Genomic DNA, 27,473 nt, shown 5'->3' with positions numbered 1-27,473 from the left:
CTGCCATATCCAGGTCAGGGTACAAAGGTTCAGAGCAGGAATTGAATATGGAAAAATCAGGGTTCAATAGGCAAGTAGAAATGAAAGCAACTGCAAAAAAGGAGGGAGTTGTATTTATATTGTCTCAAATCAAGACATTCCAAAACCCACAATTTACAATTAAATAGTTGGAAAGCATCATCATTATTGTAAAGTAGGAAAACACAAACCAATTTGAGCACAGCAAATGGCCACAAGTAACAATGAGATAATGAATGAATGTTAAATAGTTTAGCAACAATGCTTGAGGGATAAAAATTTATCATGATTCTGTACATAAGTTAATGAAGCTGGAGGGACCGCAAACATCGTATTCCTACCTCATGCATTTCCGTTTTTTAAAATCAACCTGTTCAAGAGGCATTATTACACACCTCTGGAGCAGTTTGGACATGAACCTAAGCCTCCCGGCCCAGAGGTAAGAACACTACAAATTGTGCCACAAGAGCCCTTGTTTTGACCTTTAATTTATTTTTCTAATCAACTTGTTCAGTGATGTTATTATAAACCCCTGGAGCAGGTGGGACTTGAACCCAGACCTCTCGGTTCAGGGGTAGGGACACTACCACTGCACCACAAGAGGGCCCATGGTTTAATTTTTATTACATTAAAAGTAATGACTTTGGGAATCCAAGATGGCAGCAATCTGAAAGGTCTGCTTTGCTGAGTTCTACATCTCACCTCAGGCAAAGTAGTACTTTCACCCTCCCCACCTAAGTTATTTTTGTGAAATTTGGCCTTTAAAGAATGGTACAACCTATACAATATTTTTACAAAGTCTGTTCTATGGAAGAAATATGACAAAAGGTAAAAGATTCAAGTAAGTCCCAACATATGGAACACTCACCAGAGATGTCAGATTGCCTGCAGCTGCAGCTCCCTCCACTAGTCTGTCGGAGTCACTCACCCACCAGGCCCTGGGTGCAGCGTTTATGAAACTGCGAGAAATGATCAAGTTGTCGATCGAGGAGGAGTTCCGTGGTAGGCTGGACCCAATGTAGTCCGTGCTCCACAAGCATGAGGAGCAGCTTGAAGGCCTTGGATGCCGAACAGAGGCAGTTGAATGAAGGACCGCAGCTTTGGACACCACGATCGACTCTTCAAAGGAACAGATTCGAGCTCTCGAGAAGCAGGTCCTTACCTTACTCGAACAAGTCAACAGCCTCGAGAACAGAGGTAGGCAAAAGAATCTCTGTGTCACGGGGCTGCCAGAGGGAATATCAGGCAATCAGCCAGCGAGCTTCTTTGAGAGCTGGCTGCCGCGATTTCTTGGCTTGGAGGTTGGGTCAGGCCGGGTGAAAGTTGACAGGGCCCATTGGGTTGCGGTGGGTAGGCCAGTTTCGGACCAGCACCCTCGCGTGGTCCTAGTGCGACTCCACAGTTACAGGGACAAAGTTAAAGTTATGAAAGCCTCCAGAGTGAAGAGGAAGGATCCACAAGCCTTAACTCACGAAGGTGCCAGGGTAATGTTCTTCCAGGACATTTCTACAGCTGTGATTTATAAAAGGAAATGCTTTGATGAAGCCAAGAGAAAACAGAGACCTTGATATCCAGTATTCCTTGAAGTATCCGGTGGTGCTTCGTTTCGCTTATGATGTGTCTGTGCACTCATTTGACTCTTCAGAAAAAGTGAAAAACTTTTTGGATGCTTTAAAATAGACTGGATGACTTAAAGGATGTGGGCAATAGTGTCTTTTTTTTCTTTTTCTTAAAGAAAGTGTTGCTGAAGTTTTTCTGATATTAATGGGTGTTCATGCATTTTTGGGGATGGGTAGAGTGCCTACTTTTAATTTCCTTGCTAATCTTACTTTTCTTTCCTTTTTTGGCTTGGGTCTGGAATGCGGCTCAAGCTGGAAGGAGTTATGAGGCTGTTTTTGGGATATGTAAGTGCCCCCTGTGGGCAGGGGGTAGAACCACTCACTGCGTCTTATATTTAGTTTAGTTTGTTGGTTTTTTGTATACGTAGTTATGAGTATGTTAGTTTTAGTAGTTGTAGTTTATGTATTTTTTAGACTTCATAAGTCTTTTTTTGTTTATGCTCAACAACTGGTAAGTCGAATTCTTTCTTTTTGGAGTTCAAATGTTGTTACAGAGAGTCATGGCTAATTGTGTCCTCAAATGGTGTACCTGGAACATTAGAGGGGATCCATTCACCAGTTAAGAAGAAAAAGGTGCTTTCTAGTCTTAGAAAGGAGAGTGTAGACATTGCCCTTTTGCAGGAGACTCACCTTGATGATAAGGAACATCTGAAATTGCAGCAGGGTGGGTTTGATCGGGTGTATTTCTCCTCCTTCAACACTAGGAGTGGAGAGGAATGGCCATACTTACAATTGTCCGTTTAAGTTGCTAGATCAGATTAAAGAAGAGTATGGGCAGTTCGTCATTCTTAAAGCCTCAATACATGGAGAAGAGTATGGTATTTTGAATGTTTTTGTCCCCCGGCACATCCCGTTAAACTTTAGATAGACGCACTCTCCAAACTGATCGCACTTGCACTATGGCAGATTATTATAGGGGGAGACTTTAATTGCCTTATGGATCCTGCGATGGATAGAATGCCTGGAGGCCCCTCAACACTTTCTTTACCATCTAAGCAACTAGTGGATTTATGTGCGGAATTGGGATTGGTGGATGTCTGGAGGCATCACCACCCCATGGGTACGGACTTAACGTTTTTTTCTAATCCATACAAGTGTCATACGAGGATTGATCTTTTTCTAACCTCTGCATTATCCTTGGATTTGGTAAGATCTTGCACAATTGGAAATATTAATATTTCTGACCACCCTGCAGTATATTTAGAGATTGAGGTTAAGGGCAATGTTATAGGCTCTCAGCACTGGCAAATGGCAACTATGCGTAAAATATGTATCGATAGTCTCACTCATTGTCTGTGGTCTTGCCGCAGACTCCATACATATTGGAGTGCTGTGGCAGGAGTAATAGAGAGGGTCTTGGGGATTGAAGTTAAGAGCAAGCCTATCTCTCTTCTCCTGGGCCTACCCAATTTATCTTCCTTAGATGTTCATGGGAAAAGACTTTTTAATTTTCTCACTTTTTGAGCGAGAAAAAATATTTTGATGTGTGGGGTCTCTGAAAACCCCCCCAAGTCTGTCAGGTTGGAGTAAGCTAATCATGGAACATATTCCTTTGGACTTTCTTACGAATACTGTACGCCGAGAAACTGAAAATATTTCTAAGATATGGTGGCTGTTTTTGATGATCTGGATGTAGATTTATCTGCCATCTTAACTAGGGGTTTTGTGTAGCCATGACGATTCGATTTAGTGAACTTGAAACCCTCAAAGGAAGCATTTTGAATAAATTCATGTGTAATACTCAATGCTCTCAGAGTTCGGGAGCTAATGCTTTGTTGTGCTGAGATGTTTTATTTATTAATTTATTTATTAATTGCCTTTACTGATTTGTTCATCTTGCACATGAGAATAGTTGAGTTTTATTTGTGTTGTTTCTTGTTTTATACAGAGTAGTGTTTTTTTGTTGGTGTATTATTGTTGGAATTTTGTAATTTTATAAAAAATCTTTTTCTTTCAATAAAAACATTATTTAAAAAAAGTAATGACTTTCACATTCATTGTTTTTCTTCATTTTCTTACTTGGGGTGTGGGTGTTGCAGACTAGGCTAACATTTGTTGCCCAAACGAAAGCATGTGCTAAGCCATTTCAGAGGACAGTTAAGAATCAGCTACAATCCCTGAGTGTCTCGGGTTGGAGTAGGCCCAGACCAGGTAAGAATGCATATTTCCTTCCCTAAATGACATCGCAAACAGATGGATTTTTATAATAATCAATTACAAGTTTAATCTCAGTAATGGTGATCATATCTTTTTAATTCCAAAATTCATTGATTGAATTTAAATTCCATTCCTGCTGCCGTGGTAAGACTTGAAACCATTTTCCCCGGATTTCTAGTCAGTGACATTACCACTATGCCTCCATCTCCCCATAATGATTATTGTGATTACATGATTACACTGGTGGATTTACAAATCAAAAGCTGAAAATGATGGCAAATAAAAATCACAGAATGTAAAAATGATTTGATAACATCTACATTGTAAATAACATTTTTGTAGGCAATGTTCTATGAGTTTATTTGCTTTCAAAATCATCAGAATTAGAGGAATTATTAGCGCAAATTGAGAACAGGTATATTGAAACTTTTTTCCATCACAATTTGGAGTAAGGCACATCTTTGGGGGACTTTTTCTCCATTGCAGCCTGGGCTGACTTTATAAGGTCATCTGTTTGTAACATTGACATGTTCCATGTGGCCTGGAGAAAAACAAGGAGATAGCCTTAGTGTATCCTGTTCATTGTTAATGAAAGGAAATCATGAGAGAGTATAAACGATGGATAATCGCCACTGAACTGTGCAGGAATTTATTTAGCTGAGGTACTGTCACCTCAAACATAAAAGGTACTTTATCAAATGGTTCGCAATATCTCAATCCTGATAAGCAATGCCAAAGGGGATGCATGGGTAATGAGAAAAAATAAACAAAAAAATACACATGCCTTGCCCACTTTGAAATAGTGCCAATCCACCAAGAAGAGGATAATATTGTTCATCCAACAGATACTTTCTTTAAAAGATGTGGGTGGACAAAGGGAAAACAATACTTAGGGGGAAATTGTCTCTCCCAGTTCCTATTGCCTCTCTGAAATTAAAAAGCCCTTTCAGCTTTCAAAACATAGGCTTTGTTTGTTCACATTCACTATGAGACTGCATGACCTTGGATTTCCAATATTGTGAATATTCTCATGGGAGACTCAAAGTGTCTCCGCAGAAAGGGAATAAGTGGTTAAGCACAGGCTCTTCTTTGAAGATCCATGTGGCAATATTAATTACTTGAGTCCAATAAAGTGGTGTTTATTTCAAGGTGTTTGTGGTATATTCTAAAATACCTCTCGCGTGGATATTCCATTGTAATCTTTAAATGTCTCACATACATCCACCAGTCAAGAGGGGACAAGAGGTCAGGTTGTTCCTGTTGCAATGCTGCCCAATGACCCTTTACGTCAACCACAATCATTTGTCTCATACTCACAATATAGTTCAAACCGTCCTTAACAGGGTGGTCTCTTGAATAAATCAGGTTCAGCTTGGTTCCTTGTACTGCCAATGGGCTCTTACTGGCTATCTCAGATGCCATCTCGAAGGCACCTTCCAACATGGCTTCTTTGTCTTCAAAGACTCGGCTTCAGACAAGATGAAAGAAAACAAGCTTGTGACATTAGTCTTTTTAATGTTGGCAAAGTTCAACATGCCAATTCTTCAGTGTACATGCTTCATGGGTCAGTATGCTTTGGCACACTACCATACTACATGGAGTGGGGGAGGAGGCGCAAGCAAAGCCAAATCTAACATCAGCAAGATTTGGAATTGTTACAGGTACCCTGCTAAAAGGCAGCCAACAGATAATGGTAATTATCTCTCGGTTCCTGGCCTCACTAGATCCATGTTTATAATTGCATGTGGTAATATTAGTTACTTGGTCGTCTGCCAATCTAATTGAGACAAGATAACACAATGCAAATTTCATTTCATATCTCAATGTATACAATTGTCATCACCATCCCAAATGTGATAGGTTCTGAAAGGAGAAGCGTAGAAAATAACAACATGAGTAGGCCATTTGGCCATTCATGCCTTCTCTACTACTCGATATTAAAGTGTCTGATCATCCAACTCAGTACTGTGTTCCTGCATTCTCCCATACCTTTTGATCCCTTTACTCTAAGAACTATATCAATCTCCTGAAAGACCTCTAGTACTCTATTCAAGTTGTCATTCTTCCCATGAGGTTTGATGGGCTATCTGAACACATGTGGCATTACAGCAAAGCACAAATCCACTAAAATCAACACACACAGCGCCAAGGACAACTGCTGTCTCAGCTGAGATGCAATAACTCAGATCAAGAACCAAGATTTACTGCATGGTGCTCTGTGTCATAACACCTGTGCAAGTGCCCTCTGACCTAATGGTGAATTTAGAACATTCAGATCAATGTTAAACATCAAGCCCAATATGAAAATAAATTAATCCAGTGAATACACTCTCAGACTAGTGTGTAATGGCACTCACTGCACCAATCTTTTTCATAACGATGGAGACATCATACTATCATGCCTTACAATGGCCTCCTGTTGTGTTACACGCATACATCACCCTCTTCATTTTGGCTTCAGTCTTATGGAACCAGACAACTGATGCACATTTATTCTGGAATATGTTTTAGAATCGAACAGATAGATATAACTTGCATTTATGCGGACTTTCAAGGCGTTACAATTCCCCGAAAGTATTTGAAAATGTAGCCAATATTATAATGTAGGAAATGTGGCAATTTACACTAGACAGGGTCCCCAGATGTGATTACCAGCTGATTTGTTTTTTTGATGTTATTCAAGGGATAAACACTGGATTATCTTGCCTGGCCTTCTTTAAAATAGTGCAGTGGGATCTTTTGCGTCCACTTGAGGTAACGTTCAGAGCTCCGCTAGAAATTCTGCTCAAGTCTTTAGAGTAGTAAACAACCTACAATCTCCTACTGTCTGAGTGCCACCAGTGAACCAGGACTGGCGTCAGGTATTTTACTCTGTTAAGGCTCTGGGTGACCTAGTTCAGTTTCTCGTCTACAAGAAGCAGTTAACAGAGCTCCGGCACCTGATGAGGATGCTCCTGGGTATGTCAGAGGTACAAATGTGAGTAGCATCCTGGAGCGGACTGATCAACAGGGTCATAGTGAGATGAAGCTAGCAGCTTTGCAACGACTGATCACAAACACAGTGACTTGGTTGACACAAGGTTGAATGTAACTTAGAATCAAATAGATTACCTCACCAGACCACAGCTCAGTGCTTCGTCTGCCATCAACTGCCTCGCTGTATATACCAGTTCGCTCATTAGACTAGAAAAGACAATAGGAAAAATAGAACATCATAAATCATAGTTTAACTCAACTTTCATTTCACTCCCCCCTCAGCCTTAATATATCTACTGGTTAAAGGCAGCTATATCTAATGCTGAACATTCCAACTTCCCCTAAACCAATGGACAGCCTCTTGAGTATAACTCTGGTCCAAGCCTCAGTTATGTATTGATTAAGCAGGTTCAACAGGTCTTGTTCCACTTCATACCTGTTAACCGCCAGATCTGGACCACAAAGCTTTCCCAACAATGGCAGAAAGGATGGAGTTAGTCTTTTCCTCTCTCCTGCTAGGCACTTGATTTGACTCTGATGGAAAAGAGAATTTGCCTCGGACTGAAACAAACTGCCACTCAACAGGATAATTTGTGCCAGTGACGTTGCCCAATTAGCTTGGATCCTGCTTCAGTTTAGCAGCATATTGTTTTGAGAAAATAAATTTGGAGAACATATAATCCTTTGGGGATGAGGTCATGGGGGTGGGAGGTGCATTAAAACAATAGGTCTTAAAGAAAGGCCTTTCACAATCTCAGAACATTCCAAAGTATTGATGAAGGGCTTATGCCCAAAACAATCGATTCTCCAGCTCCTCAGATGCTGCCTGACCTGCTGTGCTTTATCCAGCGCCACACTCTCGATAAAGTACTTTACAGCCAACTTTACTAATAGCACCCTCTTGTGGCCCTTGTATGTATGTACCAAAATAAATCAGGTCCAGTATTTGCACATTGTTTCAGGCTGTCCTGCAAATATACTGCATTTGGCGACAAAGTGGAAATTGTGGATGTCTCTAGCTGAAAACGTTGGGGTTGGGTAAGCTTCTAACAAGCCAGTAGATGAAGTGTGAGGGGTATTCTTTTGTTGGGAAACTGTTGTGTATGCTGAAAAGCTAAACAAAAACAGAATGCACTGCAGAAACTCTGACAGCATCTGTGGAAACAGAAATAGTGTTAATGTTATGACTCATTTTGTGAGTTTGCAGAGTTTCTCCAGCACTTTCTGCTTTTATTTCATAAATAATTGTATCGTCGCGGTTTCACAATTGAAAGTGATCATAAACTCCTGATGACTATTTTGAGTCTGAAGGCTCCAGCACTCACTTTAACTGCAGCCCAAATACAGCGATTAGCTTTAGTTTTATCTTCTTAGAAGAACAATATTAAAGTAGAGGTGATCTTCTAACCATTGTAATGCTAACGCAATTCCTAGATTACCATCCTCATCTGACATATAAAGGAGGATATATTTAAATAAAAACCAAAAAAACTGTGGATGCTGGAAATCAGAAACAAAAACAGAAATTGCTGGAAAAGCTCATCAGGTCTGGCAGCATCTGTGAAGAGAAATCAGAGTTAATGTTTCAGGTCAAGTGACCCTTCCTCAGAACACTGAAGAAGGATATATTTTTCTTTTCACATGTAGATGAGTTGCCAATCAGAGCAGATGACATTGATAAGTTGTATGGATACCATATTGTCAAGGCTGTATTACCATATCAAAAACGTGTTGCCAACACAGATTTAGAAAACAGGTCTTTTTACTTTACCCATGAGAATGAGTTGTCCTTTGTGTTTTGTAGAGAGCCGGAGATATAAAGTGACGTAATGTTCAACCCTCCCGATCAACACGTAGGGTTGAGTTTGACTAACAGCCTGGTGAGAAGCTATCTTTAGAGGTCAGAGTTCAATGAGGACATAGAACAAACAATTAATCAGCATAGTGTACATCAAGCTGTAGGAAAACCACCAATGGTACCTTTGCAATCATGAAAATAACCATCAAACATGTGACAAAGGCTGTATAGGGTGTTCTATCAGAATTTGAAGGGCAATAGTTATACATTGAGATAGATAGTCATTTCCAAGTCAGTTGAAGGGTGTCTGATGTAACAGTTAGAAGAAAAACTCTGGATGTTTTGTATTGTTTGACTGTTGCTTTTGGATTTCCAGAAGAAAGTGTGTCTGATAAAGGACCTCAGTTTTGCATCAGAGAGTTTTCAAATTTCATGAGAATGAACAAGATCAAACATCTAGAGTTTCACTGAATCATCCTTGCTTCGAATGAAACAGTAAATGCATGAGTACAAAATATCAAGCGTGCTCTTGTTTAAAAAATGCTGGATACAAATTGGATGAAATTTCAGATATCACTGAATCACAAAGGGGTGTAATTTTGTTTATTTTTCCCGAACACACCTCTCACTACTGGGAGAATGTCAGCTGAACTGTTTCTGAGAATGAGGATTTCATTGCTAAAACCACATTTAGCAGTCAGAAGAAAAAACCATCCAGACGGAACAAAGGTCATAACTGGGGTAGAATGAGAAAAAGAAGTCTAATGTTGAACCAGAAGATTAAGAATTTCTTCACAAGTGGGTTGAAGTGACTACCAAGGAAATGTGTAAAAGTATATGGCCCGCACATCTGGATCAAGATGCTTTGTTGTGGAAAGGTTAGATTTGGATACGTAGATCATGTTTTACCTTCAAAAGTTCATGAAGCAAAAAGAGTATTGGGAAGAATCAAATGTGCCTGCTGAATCAGACAGTTGGGATATGGGTAGCATACTGATTGCTGCTCCAATACAAATCATTCCTGAAATCAGTTCAGATCCAAGTCAGAGTCAGTCTCACGTGTCTGATGAAGGGGAAAATTCAATTGCAGGTCAAAGGCAAAATCAGTTCTTATTGGAGAAAACTTCTCTGCAAGGTTTGTAGCTCAGGTTGAGGTTTAGGGTGTAGGTTTGCTCTCTGAGCTGTAGGTTTGATATCCAGACATTTCATTACCTGGCTCGGTAACATCATCAGTGGCGACCTCCAAATGAAGCGAAGCTGTTGTCTCCTGTTTTCTATTTATATGTTTGTCCTGGATGGGGTTCCTGGGGTTTGTGGTGATGTCATTTCCTGTTCGTTTTCTGAGGGGTTGATAGATGGTATCTAGATCTATGTGTTTGTTTATGGCGTTGCGGTTGGAGTGCCAGGCCTCTAGGTATTCTCTAGCATGTCTTTGCTTAGCCTGTCTTCTCTTCAGTCAGAGAGCTGTACAGCAAGGAAACAGACCCTTCGGTCCAATTTGGCCATGCTGACCACATATCCTAGTCCCATTTGCCAGCACTTGGCTCATATCCCTCTGAAGGAGAAAGTGAGGACTTCAGATGCTGGAGATCAGAGCTTAAAAATGTGTTGCTGGAAAAGCGCAGCAGGTCAGGCAGCATCAAAGGAGCAGGAGAATCGACGTTTCGGGCATAAGCCCTTCTTCCTGAAGAAGGGCTTATGCCCGAAACGTCGATTTTCCTGCTCCTTTGATGCTACCTGACCTGCTGCGCTTTTCCAGCAACACATTTTTAAGCTCATATCCCTCTGAATCCTTCCTATTCATATACCCATCCAGATGCCTTTTAAATGTTGTAATTGTACCAGCCTCCACCACTTCCTCTGGCAGCTCATTCCATACACGCACCACCCCCTGTGTGAAAACTTGCCCCTGAGGTCCCTTTTAAATCTTTCCTTTAAACCTATGCCCTCTAGCTTTGGACTCTGCTACCCTTGAGAAAAGACCGGTCACAGGCCAAGATGAGTCAAACTCTTTCCACTGGAAGTTTGAGTCAAGACCATTTTAGGAATGGCAAACCAGTGGTCAAGTTAAATTTGTAAATAAATAGAAAACATGAGATACATGTAAACTGTATGGAATTCTGAATGTTGTGCAACATATTCAGTAAGGAAGGAGGAGTATAGTAGTATACTTTTGTGGCAATTTGTACATATCTACCAAAGTAAACTGATTTTAGCTTGATGTTGCCTTTCAGGTGCTGCAAGTTGTTTTCATCTGTCCTGCAAAGATCTCACAATAATCACTGCTGTGGGAGTCAAAGAATCCAATTTGTACATGGCAAGCTCTAACTCAGCAAGTTTATAACGATCAGGTCAATTGTTTTCTCATTGGTATTGACTGAGGGCTAAATATTAACTGGGTCACTGGCCAGAATCCTTCCTCTTCTTCAAAATGGATATTGCACATTCAACCGAAAGGGCAGATGGTGTCTCCAACAGTGCGGCACTCCCTCAGTTGTCAACCTAGAATTTCAGAGTAGGACATGAAACCATAGTCTGTGCTACCCCCCTGAGTAACAACTAAGACAATGTCATCAGTCTAAGATTGTCATTATCAACCAAATGGAAAGTCAGGAGAAATTTCTTCCATTCAGAGAGTGACAGTGGAACATTGTATCATATAGAAGTTGAGGTGAATGCTTTAGACTTATGTAAGTGGAAGGAAAATACAGACTCAAGGAAAAAAGGAATTTAGTGTGAGTAGGCTCACCAGACCTGTTACACTGGTAGCTTATTGCTGTTCTGTGACTCCTGTGCAATTCCCACTTGCAAATGGACCTGGATCAGTTTTCTTTTTAAAAAAACATTTTTTTTAAATTTGCACAAAGCAGAGTTGTTAATCAGCAGTCAAAAGGGCAGTAGTTTAGTATAAGTCAGATAGAGCAAGGAGGCAGAGGATGATTAGGGGAACAGGAGAAAACAAGGGAAGATGAAGAGTATTTGACAAGATCGAGACAAAGAAATAGGCAGGAACGCAGGTGCATTGTAACAGAGGCAGAGACAAGACCTCTCAAGAGTCTGCTTCTCTCACCTGTCTTGCTGTTTATAAAATTGTAATTGGCACTAAATCCTGCAATTTCCTTCTTAACAACACTGTGGGTGCACCTGCACCATATTAATTGCAGCAGTTCAAAGTAGTGGTTCTCCACAACCTTCTCAAGGGCATGACGTGATGGGTAACAAACTCTGGCCTTTCCAGCAATGCCCACACCATTCAAAAGAATATTTTTTTAAAATTACCTGGCACTTCCTATAATTTTGGGCAGTCGCTGCAAAGTTCCTACATCAGCTGCCATTCCAATGTCCACCTCCTAGACATGTAGAAAGGATAGGCTTAAACTTGTGCAATTTTATTCAGCAGTCTGTCAACAGATGTAATATCAAACAACTCTCAGCAAATTGTGAAGCAGTACTTAGTCATAAACATTCGTCAGCAATAAAAACTTCCACCATGCTGCTTTTCACCACCTCAAGATGTTCCAAACAGTTCAGAAATACTTTTGAAATGTCTTCAGCGTTGAGTTGTAGGAAATATGACAATGTGCAGAGTAGGATCCCACAAAAAGCAATAAAGTAACTGACCCAATCACCGGCTGTAGTTCAGGAATAAATAAGAACAGGACACACAGCCTCGTAACAGTGACGTGGGATACCTTCTAACTAGCTGAAGGGGCAGAAGAAGCTTCAATTTAACAACTAAAGACAGCACCTCATACAGCGTAGCACCCCCTCAGTCCTCCACACTGAGCTGTCAGTTATGATTTCCTGGAGTGGGAGTCGAAGCAACAACATTCTGAATCAGAAGTGCAAGTGCTACTTAACAAACCACTGCAGACACTGTAGATTTTCATAAATATTTGAAGTGGAAACTGACTGGAGATCAACCCAAACTATCAGTTATCCCCTAGAATAGATTACTGATAGTGGCAGTAAGTTTGGAACAACATCTCATGAATAAATCAACAATTTCCGAAGGAAGGAGGGAGTTTTCAGGAAAGGGGGAATGTGAGGAGGGAGATGCCGTTTTGAAATTACTCAATATATGACAGTGTTGAGTTGGGGAATAATTTTGCCAGAGTTTGTTCTGAAACAGATCACAGGCTTCGCTTGTGGGTTCTGCCTCCTCCAGGTTGGGTCCGCAAAGGTGCAGAAAGGATCAGAAAGGAAGGATAATAATGAACCAGGTAATACTTTCACACTGGTACTGTGAGACTTGAGTATCATATTTCTTGGATAAACAAGGTTCCCAAGCTTACTCCCATTGTAATAGTTCATGTACACAATACAAACATGGAGAAAATCCTGAGATTAATGGCTACTGGAATACGTTGCTTAGACACCACATGATGAAAAGTGTATAATGTAGACCTTAACATAGTTTTTGGTGTTCGTCACTTCTCTGAGGGCATTCTTTTTAAAACAAATAATAAATGTCACAGTGTCCTTCTGGGACAGTGATTAAATTCAGCGCTTTGTCAGAAAGCAGATGACTGCAGACTTTTGTGGTGTGAACAGAAAACTGTTTATACTGTTGTGTTTATCACTGCTAAAGTAAACTAGAAAGCCCATTATCTTTGTTTTCAATTCAGAAGAATCTAGAAACGAGCAAGTTTGTATTTCATTCAGTTCAGAAAAACAGTGGTGAGTTGAGAAACAAGTTCAGCTTTTCTCCTGAAAAGATTCAGGGCAATTCAGGAGACATGTTATCTCAGCAGAAGTGTTCAGTTTGTAAAACTTCCAAATTAGAAATGTGCAGGTTATTGGAATTGACAGAGTTTTAAGTTCTCAGATTTGTGAAAAATTCATATTGGCAGATTTGGAAAGGGCTCTACAAGCCATGGCAAAGTGACAGTCAAAGTCAGTTAAGATTGGAGGGGAGAGTAATTTCCTTAGACTTGAGTCACTGGTATTGATAATGTTGAGAAATAAGCTGAAACACTTTTGTTGTGTTTTGCTAACTGTCTTTAATATAAGATAGCTGACAAAGCAACTTATTAAAACAGAAGCTCTCACCTTCACCTGGAACCAGGCATCCTGCGAGCATAGCCGTATGTCACAGGCTGTAATCAAATCTACACCTGTAAAGGAAAGAGCGCCTTCAGCTTATTTTATGGAATATAGTGTGCATGTGGTTCAAGCAGGTATTTAAACTTTGCTGATTTGACAGAATGATAAGGTTAATATTTGGAAAGGAGCTATTACTCCAGGACAGTGTCTGTACTGTTTGTTATTCTCTTTGTTCTTTTCTCTAAGAAAGGGAAGATTGGGTATGAATTGTTGCACAGTATCTTTCCCCCACCCCTCCTTTTTTCTGATGAATTAATTTTATCACACTCTCACTTCTCCAGTGGTCTCCACAGACTGGGAAGCACAAATCTACTATTAATCTCTCTGGGATACCGACTAAGTGAAATAAAGAGGGAAACAGTTCAAACCATTACCTAATGCTATACATAAATTAATCGCATTTGAGACACTGAGGTCGTTGAGCCAATAAGCTCCATTGAGATTATATCCTTCAATTCACATCCAGGTCATATAGCAAACAGCGGAGATTGAGAACAACCATTAGGCTGTTCCAACCCAGTTCACTCTCTATTATATTCAGATGATGTGGCCTTTCATCAACCAACAACATTCCAGTGTCAGCTCCCCAAGAAGACAGAGCAAGAAAGCTGGGAAACAGCCTCATAAGCCTCCTCAATGTAAACCCACTCTTTGACGGCAACAAGTAACTTCCTCCATTCTCCATGTTGGCACATGTCCAAAACCAAAAACCCTGTGGGGATGTCTGGATCTATTGCTCTGTGTAACTGATGGCAACTAACCAGTTTAGAATACACCAAGAGTGTTTAGTGTAGAGTGTCAGATATGTGGGTCATATTAGGCTGAGATAGCAGGTGGCCCCCTCTGAAGATTACAAAAAAAATATGTTGCAACATATCTGCAGCTTACATAGTTCATCTGTCAATCTATAACACAGAAGATGCAATGAATTCCAATTCCATTATTTGTGATTTGCAATTGCTGGGTTCTTAATCCAGTACAATATCTCGTGCATGTGCCTGTTACTCATTTCCCTGTGTGACTCCAGAGACTTAAGTGTCTAATCTAGGCTGATACTGCCTAGTGCAGTTCTGAGGAAGTGCCGTACTGTTGAAGATGCTGCCCATTGGATGAAACTTTATTTTGAACCATGTCTGTCTTCTCAGGGGTATGTAAAAGATCATACAATCATACTTCAAGGAACAGTGAGGAGACTGCCAGATTCCCAGCGAATATTAATCAAGCAAGAGGGACACCAATTTAACTGGGCAATACATCTATCTTGGGACTGGTTAAACAAAGACAGGTGCAGGAATTCCTGCAGGCCTGGCATTCAAACTGGAACTCTGTTAACAAACATATAGATTTGGACCCTATTTACCAATCTGTCAGAAACAGAACCAGGAATGATATCACCTATCACAACAAACCAAGACACAACAGCAGGCGGGACAGAACTCCAGCGCTTCACTAGACAAAACATCTGAGAACAAACTTACAGCTCAGCGACAACCAAATATTAATCCCTCAAGCCTCATTACTAAAAATGGATAATATGGCTATTTATGTCACCCCTTCCTATAGGGCCTTGCTGTGTGCAACACTTCCTACTTTGCAACAGTAACTAGGCTTCAAGAAAGTATTTGTTATCTGTGAAGAGGTTTGGAACATCGAGGTTATGAAAGATATTAGATAAATGATAGTCTGCCTTATGTTCCATTTATAGTTTCAAAAGAACATTACCATGCTAAATGATTACTGTAGACCCATTATCTCACATCAAAATGTATTCTAGGTGTGAATACAGATTGAACCTGTGAATTGTCCTACTCTTATCTGCTATGTCCTTTGTAACACTTAGCCACGTTACAGCAAACAAGACTCTGGCCAGGGAAATATACAAGTCAATAATTACTCAATGGGTCTAAACTGTTACCCGGTTGGTATATCTTGTTGAGAAAAATGAGCAGCTTTTTCAACAGCACCTTCCAATCCTACACTGTCTGAAAGGACAAATTGGCAGGTTGCAAGCACCAAAAACTCCAAGTTCACTTGAAAATCATGCATTATTGTGGTGGGCCATTCATTGTCTCAACACACCCCAATGCACTTTTAGAATGGAGTGTAATGTAAGAAGTAGCAGAATAGTGGGCTCTTGAAGTGCAGTGTGAGTGTCCCTACCTCTGGGCCAAAGGCTTTATTTTTGTTTAACTTGTAGGATGTGGGCGTCGCTGGCTGGCTAGCATTTATTGGCCATCCCCAATTGACCCTTGAGAAGGAGTCGGTCAGCTGCCTTCTTGAACCACTGCAGTCCACATGCTATAGCAAGACCCACAATGCCCTTAGGGAGATGTGTCATAACAACTCTGAACAGGTTGATTAAAAACATCTAAAATGAGCAGACAATTTGTGCACAGCAAGCTCCTGCGAACAGCAAAGCCACAATAACAAGATAATCTATCTTCATAATTTTGATTGAAAGATTAACTTAACCAGAACACCATGGGAGAACTCTCTTGGTTTTTTTTAAGATTAGATTAGATTAGATACAGGGTGGAAACAGGCCCAACAAGTCCACACCGACCCGCCAAGTACAATCCACCCAGACCCCTTTCTCCTACATTTACCCCTTCACCTAACACTACGGGCAATTTAGCACTGCCAATTCACCTAACCTGCACATTTTTGGATTGTGAGAGGAAACCAGAGGACCCGGAGGAAACCCAGGCAGACACGGGGAGAATGTGCAAACTCCACACAGTCGCCTGAGGTGGGAACAAATGGTTCCCTGGGTGTTTTTTTTACAACCTCAGCAGACTGAGCAGTGATTTTGGTAACGAAACACTGGAGCCACAGATAGTCTGCAATAATATTCCTGGGTTGCTGGTGAGGAGTTTCCAAGCATACAACATGTCCACCAACTTGCGTTTAGAACAAACTCTTTATTGTACATATTGGTATAACAATGAGCACAAGGGAGCCATAAATATTTTCTTTTAAAAAAACTCAAACTCCCAGTTATCTCCTGAAAGAATGACACCACAAAGTTTCATATTTTAAACAAACATTTCTACAACAAGAATTGGACAAAGTCCTACTAATTTTTGCAAAGCTTTATTCTTCAAAGCTGATAATTGTAATAACTCATGCTGTTTTTAATTCAAGATGTGAGTTTCCCCATACTTTATAGAATCTTTCTCTTCCCCACAAACCAAAGTGAGACATAGCTTTCAGGAATTCACTCTGATTCTCCTCAAACTGATGCTCAGACCTCCTCTCTGCAAGGATTCTACTGCTGATTTCTTCCACAAGCAGATCTGGTCATTTTTAAGTACTCATGAATCTGGACTTATCGTCCTAAGCATAAGTCCTACTCACAATTCCTGCTTAGTGACTCCAAACTAAATGGTGTCTTTGACTCCTAATGGCTTCTCTACTCCTTCTTCCAGCTGTCAGTGGACATACCTCTGCCCTCCAAGCTGAGCCCTAATAGCATTCTCTCTCTCTGCTGGTGAAAGAAGCACACCGGTGAACCCAAAACACAAGATTACTCTCTGACCCTCTACCCTACAGCCATGCATGGATGTTCCAGATAGAGATCTCAACTAGTTATCTTTAGCCTTCAAAACAACCATTTGATTTGGGACCCATATGAATAATTTATATTTCTAATGGCGATTACAATCATCTTATTAGACTTACTGGTTCTATTATGAAACCCAGTGTTTACAAGTTGTTTTAATTCTGGAAACCTACATGAATAATATCAAAACACTATGAAGCAATCTGACTCCTGCAGTTAGATCCAATGTAGCCAATATAATCTTGGGTGTGAATTACCAGCAACATAATGGAACATCCCTTTAGAACTGGAATCACCCCAATCTGTCTGAATTACACTTATTTCAGGATTGTTTCCCAGTTTCTTCGTCAGATTTTTCTTCGATCGACATTTAAAACTGGGTTCCTAAAACTTAAAGTTACCTCTATGGAGACTCTCAAGAGTGAGGGAGTACCTCATGTGGTGAGGATTCTATCCCTCACAAAATGAACTATAAATTTCCAGATTATTAAAACAACTCAAAGCGCTCACCTCCTCCAATGCACGCATTATGAACTGCTGCAATCACTGGCTTAGGACACTGAAATGGAGCACAAATTAAAACGACACTCAGCAGACATTGGAGTCATGCACGTTTGAATATCTTGTAAAGATTTGCCATCTGGAGTTCTGGTGTGCAAGCCAAAGTTCTCCTGTGTCTTGGACAGCAAGTCAAACCTTGGGCTCTCAGATTGACAAAGATTCACGTGTTGGAGAGGTAAACTAGGAAAACAAAATAACTTAATAATCGGAGAGAATGAAAAGTACTTTATTCCGCCAATGCAAATTGTGGTCCAAGGGTATGAGTATTTTGATGGGCTTTAGGAGACAACCACCTGACTTGGAGCTAGAATTGTTGTCCAAACTAAGTAGGTGTGTCCTTTCCTGAAGGACACTAGAGAACCAGATGGATTTTTCATTTAATTTCACAACTTGCTGCAGTGAAATATCACACACGTCATGGTAATAATTAAACACCGAACACCAATTAAATCATTGGAGAATTTTTTTTGAAGGTTAGGTAAAGGTATGTAAGATAAAGTCACCAATGTTCCAGAGGACCATAGGGCTGTGTAGGGACTAGAACAAAGGATTTCATTTTATACTTCCCCTTTGGGAAAGCAGTCGGTTGATGTATGTCTCCATTCAGGCAAAAGTGAGGACTGCAGATGCTGGGGATCAGAGTCAAGATTAGAGTAGCGCTGGAAAAGCACAGCAAGTCAGGCAGCAAGTCCAAGGAGCAGGAAAATCGACGTTTCAGGCAAAAGCCCTTCATCAGGAATCTGCCCAAAACGTCGATTCTCCTGCTCCTCGGATGCTGCCTGACCTACTGTGCTTTTCCAGCACCACTCTAATCTTGACTCTGTATGTCTCCACATGGTGGAGTCTGCAGGTGAGTGTGTCCACAGGTAGGTGTGTCCGCTGCTTTGTTTGAGTGCGTTTTGTGTGCGCGCATGTATGTCTCAATGTGAACAAGCATATGTGCTGTTTGTGAGCATGAGAGTGTGCACAGGTGCACACAGGTGTGGATGGGTGTCTGTGAGAGAGAGTTTGGGGTGGAAACTTATCTCAGTTTTTGAAACCCAACATGATTGTTAACCCGTGCTACCTTGCACAGGCCATGCAATGATAGGGTTAGGATTTTGTGACTGCGATTGCAAGCTGCAATTTGGAGGCCAGGTGCAAAGTGCAAATCGACTCTGAGAGTAAACCACGGAGGATCCTGGTACAATGAAAGTCAGAGTTCCTACCTTTTCTATCACGTTAAAGCTCTCCTGATATTGGAGGATCTTGTTCCTTAAGTGCCAGGCTTTCCTTGCTGCATCATCTCCTGTAGGCTGCAATACTTGTCCAGCCATGTCCATCAGATCAATTCCTGCAAACATCAGCACAATTACTGATTTGATTCAGCATCAGTATACAATAATTAATCATCTCCTTGTTACAATCACATCTGGCATCCCTGATTAGCAAGGCTGAAGTTAAACAGGATTTGAGAAATTATAGTCCAGAGACAGGGCAACTTGTGTAACTGTTCATCCTCAAACATCCTTCCCTATCAAATTAGGGGGTCTATTCTAATAGTTAGATGATATATAGAATGTAGAGAAACAGGGCCTTTGGCCTAACAAGTCCACACCGAGCCTCTGAAGAGGAACTCTCTCCTAGTTCCGGAAGACAATCCCACCCAAACCTGTTCCCCATTACTCCACATTTACCCCTGACTAATGCACCTAACCTATACATCCCTGAACACTACGGGCAATTTATCATGGCCAATCCACCCTAACCTGCACATCTTTGCATTGTGGGAGGAAACCGAAACACCCGGAGGAAACCCACGCAGACACAGGGAGAATGTGCAAACTCCACACAGACAGTTGCCCGAAGCTGGAATCGAACCCTGCACTGTGAAGCAGCATTGCTAACCACTGAGCCACCCTACCAGCCGGTGACAACATGAATTTTTATTGTTATACACACCACAACCTAATTAATTCTTTTAAAGCTTTTTGAGGTCACACTTACCTGCAGTAAACATTTTTCCAGCTCCTGATACAACAACTACTCTGTGATCAGGGTCATGTGTGATTTTGTTAAAGCATTCCACCATCTCTCTGTTGGATCAAGACAGTGTCATTATTGTTGTAACACACAAGGCTGAAAGCCACCAACAGCTAAGGGTTCAAGTTATTTAAGCCGCATTTGCTAGACAGTAAACAACTTACTACGCTGGAGAAAGCAATGGGGTCTGGAGTCAGAGTGAATGATTGGAATAACAGGATTTATTAGCATCAACTGCTAACATTATTGGACAGGTAATAAGTCCACCTGTATGTTACAATCATGATAATAGCATATTTTTAAGCCCATCAGCTAATTTAAAATCTGGTTCTTTCATCAATCTCTATAGCTTCTCTATCTCTGTAACCTCCTCCAGTCCCACATCCCTCATCTCCCTAACCTTCTCCTGCCCCCACATCCCTCCTTATCTCTGTAACCTCCTCCAGCTTCAAAACGCATAAGATCTGTATGCTCCAGCTCTGGCTATTTACCCGTCCTGACTTCAATCACTCCATCACTGGTATTTAGCTACCGAGACCCTAACTTGTGGAATTCTCTCTTTAAATTCTCTGCCTCACCACCTGTCTTTCATCCTTTGAGATGCTTCTTAACATCTACTTTCAACAATCATTTTCTCACCCATCCTAAAAATCTCCTTTTGTGACTCATGTCAAATTTAGCTTGATAACACTTCCTTTAGTAGCCTAGGAACATTTTACCAGCTTAAAGGTGCTAATGAACAGTTCATATGCTGTGATTATTCCCTCCCTTTCTGCAGGGGGACTCCTAACAATAGATCACGATAAGTCTGTAAGAAATGGGAACAGGAGGAGATCATTCAGCCCCTAAGCCTGCTCCACCATTCAACAGGAGCAGGCTGAAGTTAAACAGGATTTGAGAAATTATAGTCCAGAGACAGGGCAACTTGTGTAACTTCCTAACAATAGATCACGATAAGTCTGTAAGAAATGGGAACAGGAGGAGATCATTCAGCCCCTAAGCCTACTCCACCATTCAACAGGATCATTATTGAACCAACAATTTTCATGGTCACTTTCCTGCCCTTTCCCCAAAATCCTTGATTCCTGACTGATCAAGAATCTGTCTCAGCTTCAAATATACATAAGGACTGTGCCCCCACAGCTCTCTTTGACAAGGAGTTACCAAGAATCACAACCTTCTGACAGAAGACATTCCTGCTCTTTTTAGCCTTAAATTGGCACTCCTTCATTCTGAGACTATGCCCTCTCATTCTTGATTCTCCCATGAGAGGAAACATCCTCTCAGCATTTACCCTGCCAACCCCATAAGAATCCAAATGCTTCAATGAGATCACTTCTCATTCTTCTGAATTTCAATGAGTCCCAACCAGGATTAGTCTTTGCTCATGGGATAATCCTTCCAAACCAGGGATCATCGTAGCAAACCTTCGCTAAACTGCCTCCAATGATGTCTTTCCTTAAATAAGGGGACCACAATTCCTCACAGTACTCCAGATGTAGTCTCACTGTACAGCTGCAGTAAGACCTCCCTACTCCTGCACACCACCTCCCTTGAAATAAGGAGCAACATGCCACTAACCTTCCTTATTACCTGCTGTACCAGCGTGTTAGCCTTCTGTGTTTCGTTCACAGGTACCCCCAAGTTGCTTTGTTTTGCAGCTTTCTGCAGTTGTTCTCCTTTTACATAATACTGTTCTTTTTGTTCTCCCATCCAAAATGAACAACTTCACCTTTTTTCCACATAGTAGTCCATCTGCCAACCTTTTGCCCACGTACTTAACCTATCAATCTCTCTCTGTAAACAGTTTGTCTCCCTCTCACAACCTGTCCTTCCACATATTTTAGTGTCATGTGCAAATGTGGCTACAGTACATTCATTTTCTTTTTCCAAGTTATTAATATTCATTGTAAACAGTTGAGGTCCGAGCACTGATCCTTGTGGAATCCCATTGGTCACAGATCACCAACCTGAGAAAGAATCCCTTATCCCTACCTGCTGTTCCTGCCCATGAACTAACTCTCTATCCACACCAATATATTATCCCCAATGCTATAGGCTCTTATCCTACGACTTGACCTTTTGTGAGGAACCTTGTCAAATGTCTTCTGGAGGTCCAAATACAACACATCCCCTGGTTTCCCTCAATCCACTCTGGTTGAGACTTCCTTGAAAGACTTTAATATCTCTTTCAGCACTCTCCTTGATTAGATTATGATTTTCCAAATGTTCTGCTATTACTTTCTTGATAATTGATTCCAATACTTTTCCAACAATGGACATTTACCCTGTAAGTATGTACAGTTACCCACTTTTTGTCTCCCTCCCTTTTCAAGTGGGGGCGTCACATTGTCAGTTTTCCGATCCTCTGGTATTTCCCCAGAATCCAAGGATTTCTGGAAAATTTCAATCAATGCATCCATTATTTCTGTAGCTACCACTTTTAGGTGGGGTGTGACAATGATCATAGCATTGGGAACAATGCTCAAGCAACATAGACTAAAGACTTAGCCTATTGTCATCTGGTCTGTAGGCCTTGTTACATCAATAAGTCTCTTTAATCTGCAATGAATCAAAGGTAAACGAGAGGGCTCTTTAACGGTATTGAAACAGGCATTCCCTCTGACCAAGAGTAGATCAGTGTTACTCATTCTTAAACATTATTCGGTAAAATTTGCAATCACCTCCAAAGGGTATGATTCATTGCATTCCTCTTGTTAGGTCTGTTCAATTCCACATGCAGCACACTGTCTCTTGGTTGCGAGACATGCAGAGTCTCAAAATCGTATGAGGCCACAGCAGCAGACATTGTCCGTATTCCAATTTGCAACGTTTGGAACAGGCCTCGACCTGCAAGGGTGATCGGAAGTGTAATAAAACCCGAATAGAAACTTGTGCACTTAGTCCCCAAAGTGCAAACACTTGCACCCACATTTGTTTCTGTACTTAGCTTCGCGTAGTAGTCTCAAACTGCAGTCAGGGCTTGGGGAAGCTGGAAACCAGAGAACAGGACAATCGGCAGAAAAGGAGGAATCCTGGAGAACACTGCAGTATCTCAGGATAGACAGGGAAGGGTCTTGAGCAGACAGCAATGCATCAAGGCAGACGGGGAAAGGTCAATGAATGGATGGGGGTATCTTGGAACAAACAAAGAGTCGTACTGGGGCAGACTGGTAAGGGTCATGGAGCGGACAGGGGTGTCTTGGGGCAGCTGAGGCAGTATTGTGGTGTAGGCAGGAAGAGATCCTGTGATAAGTAAGATGTCCTAAGTCAGAGAAAGAGTGAGGTCTGAGACAATTAGCAGAGGTAGTATGTAACTCTAACTCATGGGAATATGGTAGATAGGTGGAGCAAGATAGAGGGAAGGATTTCTCTTTCCAGAACCATTGAATATCTGACAATTCACCTAAGAAGCTCACTTTTGCCATCCTCAATCAAGCCTAATTTCCAAACCTGCAGAATCAGAATTTTCCCTCGTATTCTGGATGTTGTTAGGGCTTAAAATGACGACATAGGAACGGTGGAATTAGATTAGAGAACCTGTTCTTTCCTACATCATTTAGGTACAGTTTTGTGGCTTCACTCTGATAACACACTTTATTTAATCGATTGTTGTCCAGGATTACATCATTCACAGCGCACGGACTCTGTGCCATTTGGACGCTGTTGTTCTGATAAGTGTTGCAATGGCACAGACGAGGAGCAAAATCTCATGGATATGGAAAGGAGGGTGGAATGAGGAGGAGGAAGACTTTTTTCTGAGTAAGTCACCAAATTTAAAATCCACGCCAGGGCTTGAGAGAAATCAAAGCCGTCATTCCAATGCAGTATGTTGGGATTGCTGCATTGTCAGTGTGTACACAGTTTAGATGAGACAAAAAACACAGGCTCTTTCAGGTCTTTGAGACATTTAATTATCATGAGATGTACTGTAACTGCAAGTTCTTTTTTTACAACATTGATGCAGAGCAACTGAAGCTGGGAATTCGATCCCAACAGGTTTCCTGGTTTCATCATAATCCCAAATTCCACTCTGGTGCAAAGATGCAATGGCGAAGGAATAAATTTGTGACAGGAAATCCAACCACATTTGCCCAGTTCCAATTAAGACTGTGATATCAGTATAAAACCAGCTAGTATTTATTTATTTAAGCATTGCTGGCTGGCCAATATTTATTGCCCATCCCTAAATGCCCTGAAGGTGGTGGTGAGTTGCCTGTGCTATGGATCAGACCAAACCTGCTCAAAATATTTTAAGGTACCTTAGACCTTTTAGTTTTCTTATTTTAAAGGTAGATGCAAAGTATCATGTTCCAGATGCAATGCAACTGGTCGCACTACTCAACATTAAGCAAAACCAATTTATTTAAACAAAAGAAAAAAAAAATAACTTAACTCTATTGGAAAACTTAACCAAATAATAGATATGGTAACTATTACTAATTAACTGTTCCAATACAATTGACTTCCCAGAAACTTTGCCTTGGTGAAAAGGCAAATTCAGACACAGAATCTCACATGCAGTTCTCCAATCCAGGAGGAAAGAAACGTCAAGAGAAAGTTCAAAGAGAGTAGCAGCCAGGAGATATTCACTGAAGCTTCCAACTCTGTTGAGACCCTAACAGCTTCTAATGCTACTGAGAAACCAAAACCCAGAAATCACGATCTGAGAGAGCTGGCGACACCTATTCATGGTGTTAAAAAAAACCCAAAGGCTACTCAACTTGTTTATTCAAGTAGTGTTAACTTGAATAGAGTGCCCTCGTTCAATCTCTCTCTTAAAAGAAACCAGGACAAATAACATCTTAAAGCCATAGCACTGTCACACATTCTTGAACCACTGTAGTCCATGTGTGGTGTAGGGACACTGATTTCAAACCCAGTGACACAGAAGAAACAAAAATACGTTTCCAAGTTTGGGAGGTTTGTGGCTTTGAAGGGAATTTGCAAGGGATGTGGATTTGGAAGTTGCAGTCATAGGAGTCTAGAAGATTTGCAGCAGTGCATTTCATAAATGATACAGACCTCTGTTACTGATTGTCAGTGGCGAATAGAGTGGATGTAGTGCCAATCTAGCAGGCTGCTTTGTCCTGGATGGTGTTGAGCTTCTTGAGTGTTTTGGAGCAGCACCCGTCCAGGCAAATGGGGAGTATTCCCTCTCACTCCTGGCTTGTGACTTGTGGATGGTGGGCCTTGCTCATTATTGTCCAGGGAGTGAATGTTGAGGGAGGTTGAGATTCTATAGTTACTAGGAAAGCTGCAAGTCAAGAATTTCAACTTTGACCAACTGCTGGATGCTAGCAGGCAGCAGTTAAATTCCTGCTGCCCCTCCCACTGTATAGTAACCCAGATCATGGAGTATTTACTGCAGTTCGTAGTTTTTGCCCACATCGACAAGCAGAGTGCTGGGTTTAATTCCAACCTCAGGTGACTGTGTGGAGGTTCCCTGTTCTCCCCATGTCTGGGTGGGTTTCCAGACCAAAGATGTGCAGGTCAAGTGAATTGGCCATGCTAAATTGCCTATAGTGTTTGGTGCATTAATCAGGGGAACTGGGTCTGGGTGGGTTGCTCTTCGGAGGGTCGGTGTGGACTAGATTAGATTAGATTAGATTAGATTAGATTACTTACAGTGTGGAAACAGGCCCTTCGGCCCAACAAGTCCACACTGCCCCACCGAAGCGCAACCCACTCATACCCCTACATCTACCCCTTACCTAACACTACGGGCAATTTAGCATGGCCAATTCACCTGACCTGCACATCTTTGTACTGTGGGAGGAAACCGGAGCACCCGGAGGAAACCCACGCAGACACGGGGAGAATGTGCAAACTCCACACAGTCAGTCGCCTGAGGCGGGAATTGAACCCGGGTCTCTGGCGCTGTGAGGCAGCAGTGCTAACCACTGTGCCACCGTGCCGCCCACACTGGTTGGGCCGAAGGGCCTGTTTCCACACTGTAGGATCTAATCTAACCTAACCTAATCTAATCTAATCTAATGTAAATCCAGAGATCAGCAAGTTAGGTGGATTGGTCATGAGAAATTGCCCACAGTGTCTAGGGAATGTGTGGATTAAGTGGATTGGCCATTGGAATGCAGGGGTGGGTCTGAATGGGATTCTCTTTAGAGGGTCGGAATTGGCTGGGTGGGCCGAACGGCCTCTTTCCGCACTGTAGGGATTCTATGATTGAACCCCAAATCCAGGGATACTTTCCCACTTACACGGATATCATTCAGTACCGAAGGCTTCCCGGCACCTCATCTAAAACTTACGTCCACTCCTCCCCGGGACAAACTTAGCCGAGCCGAGCCGAGCCGAGCCGAGCCCGACCCCCCCCCGAACCGGACACAACCCCTTCCCGCGCTCCCCCAAGAAGCCACACTCACAGCTCCTCCGTGCTCCACCGACCAGAAGACCAGCCATCGGCCCCGACAGCGACCTGGAGACAATCCCGCCTACAGCGCCTCCCGCGGCCGGGCAGTATCACCGCAACTAGAGTACAGCACCGCCCACAGCCCGGCGGTCACCGCAAGTAAGGCATAGCGCCGCCCACAGCCCGGTGGTCACCGCAAGTAAGGCATAGCGCCGCCTGCCCGTGGCCCATGAGTATCACTGCAAGTATGCCACAGCGCCGCCGCCGGCCCAGCAGTCACCGCAAGTAGACAATAGCGCTGCCTATGGCCAGGCGGAGTCATTGCAAGTAGATCACGCGGCCCAATAGTCACCGCAAGTAGACAATAGCGCTGCCCATGGCCAGGCGGAGTCATTGCAAGTAGATCACGTGGCCCAATAGTCACCGCAAGTAGACAATAGCGCTACCCATAGCCAGGCGGAGTCACTGCAAGTAGAGTATTGCGCCGCCCGCGGCCCGGCAGTGTCACCGCAGCATAGTACCACACAAGCCATCCGAGAGATACGAGGTAGAGAGAGGAGTGAACGTGTCTCCGAGAGTAAATGGCAATGTTAATGACAGGAAATGGATAATTACAGCATAGGGTTAGCGAAGGGGAAAAAAAGTGATCAGCAAAACGGATGCAAGTTGTTAAACTCATTGTGGAGTCTTGAACGTTGTAATGCAAGTGGAAAATGAGGTTCTGTTCCTCTGGCTGCAGCAGTGTTAGAATGAGCAAGGTGGTGTTTGAAAAGGCACGTGATTGCAAGTACAGAGTTAAAAATCACACACCAAGTTATAGTCCAACAGGTTTATTTGGACTATAACCTGTTGTGATTTTTAACTTTGTCCACCCCAGTCCAGCACTGGCTCCTCCACATCATAGAAGTGCAGAGTCATTCTTCGAGGGGAAGTGTTCTACTAACATTCACCAAGTCTGCATTCGGTCTCACCAATATAGAGGTCCGCATGTAAGCATGAAAGACAGAAGACTGGATTGATGGGCTTCAGCTGCAATGTGTGTTTGGGTCTCGGACAGTGAGATGGCAAGAGGCAATTGCCTGACGTGTGGGGGTGAGAGGGTAGGAAAGAATTGAAATGAGGATGTGTTAAGTGATGGAGCACAGAGGAGCAAAGAACCCTAGTTGAAGAACATAACATAGAATCCTTTGTGTAATTGCAGGCCATTCACCCATCAGGTCCACACAGATCCTCCCTCTACCAAAGCACTGTGGCCCTGTAATTTCCCATGGCTAATCCACC

The 27,473-nt window shown here is 42.1% G+C and overlaps 1 protein-coding gene across 1 annotated transcript; it reads right to left on the bottom strand.

Annotated features, from left to right (window-relative positions):
• Nucleotides 1-3,869: 3,869 nt before the first annotated feature.
• Nucleotides 3,870-26,310, bottom strand: ech1 (enoyl CoA hydratase 1, peroxisomal). Its single transcript, XM_043680970.1, has 10 exons — nucleotides 26,206-26,310; nucleotides 22,504-22,669; nucleotides 19,784-19,872; nucleotides 19,006-19,130; nucleotides 17,747-17,795; nucleotides 13,621-13,685; nucleotides 11,848-11,918; nucleotides 6,906-6,977; nucleotides 5,112-5,262; nucleotides 3,870-4,335 (listed from the first exon to the last, which is right to left on the bottom strand). The coding sequence occupies exons 1-10, from the start codon at nucleotides 26,240-26,242 to the stop codon at nucleotides 4,231-4,233; spliced, it is 930 nt and encodes a 309-aa protein (XP_043536905.1). The 5' UTR covers nucleotides 26,243-26,310; the 3' UTR covers nucleotides 3,870-4,230.
• Nucleotides 26,311-27,473: the final 1,163 nt, after the last annotated feature.

Source organism: Chiloscyllium plagiosum, chromosome 41 (genome assembly GCF_004010195.1).
Source record: "Chiloscyllium plagiosum isolate BGI_BamShark_2017 chromosome 41, ASM401019v2, whole genome shotgun sequence".
In the NCBI taxonomy this organism is placed as follows: Eukaryota; Metazoa; Chordata; class Chondrichthyes; order Orectolobiformes; family Hemiscylliidae; genus Chiloscyllium; species Chiloscyllium plagiosum.
Note: the sequence above shows the minus strand (reverse complement) of the source record. Positions and strands in the feature narration are given on the sequence as shown.

Bases quoted from the DNA above. Each gene is read 5' to 3' on its own strand.
- ech1 (XM_043680970.1), bottom strand. From the start codon at position 26,242: ATGGCTGGTCTTCTGGTCGGTGGAGCACGGAGGAGCT. The intron at 22,670-26,205 runs GTGAGTGTGGCT...TCACCCTTGCAG, and splicing joins CGGTGGAGCACGGAGGAGCT to GTCGAGGCCTGTTCCAAACG. The intron at 19,131-19,783 runs GTAAGTGTGACC...TGATGTTTGCAG, and splicing joins TGGAAAAATGTTTACTGCAG to GAATTGATCTGATGGACATG.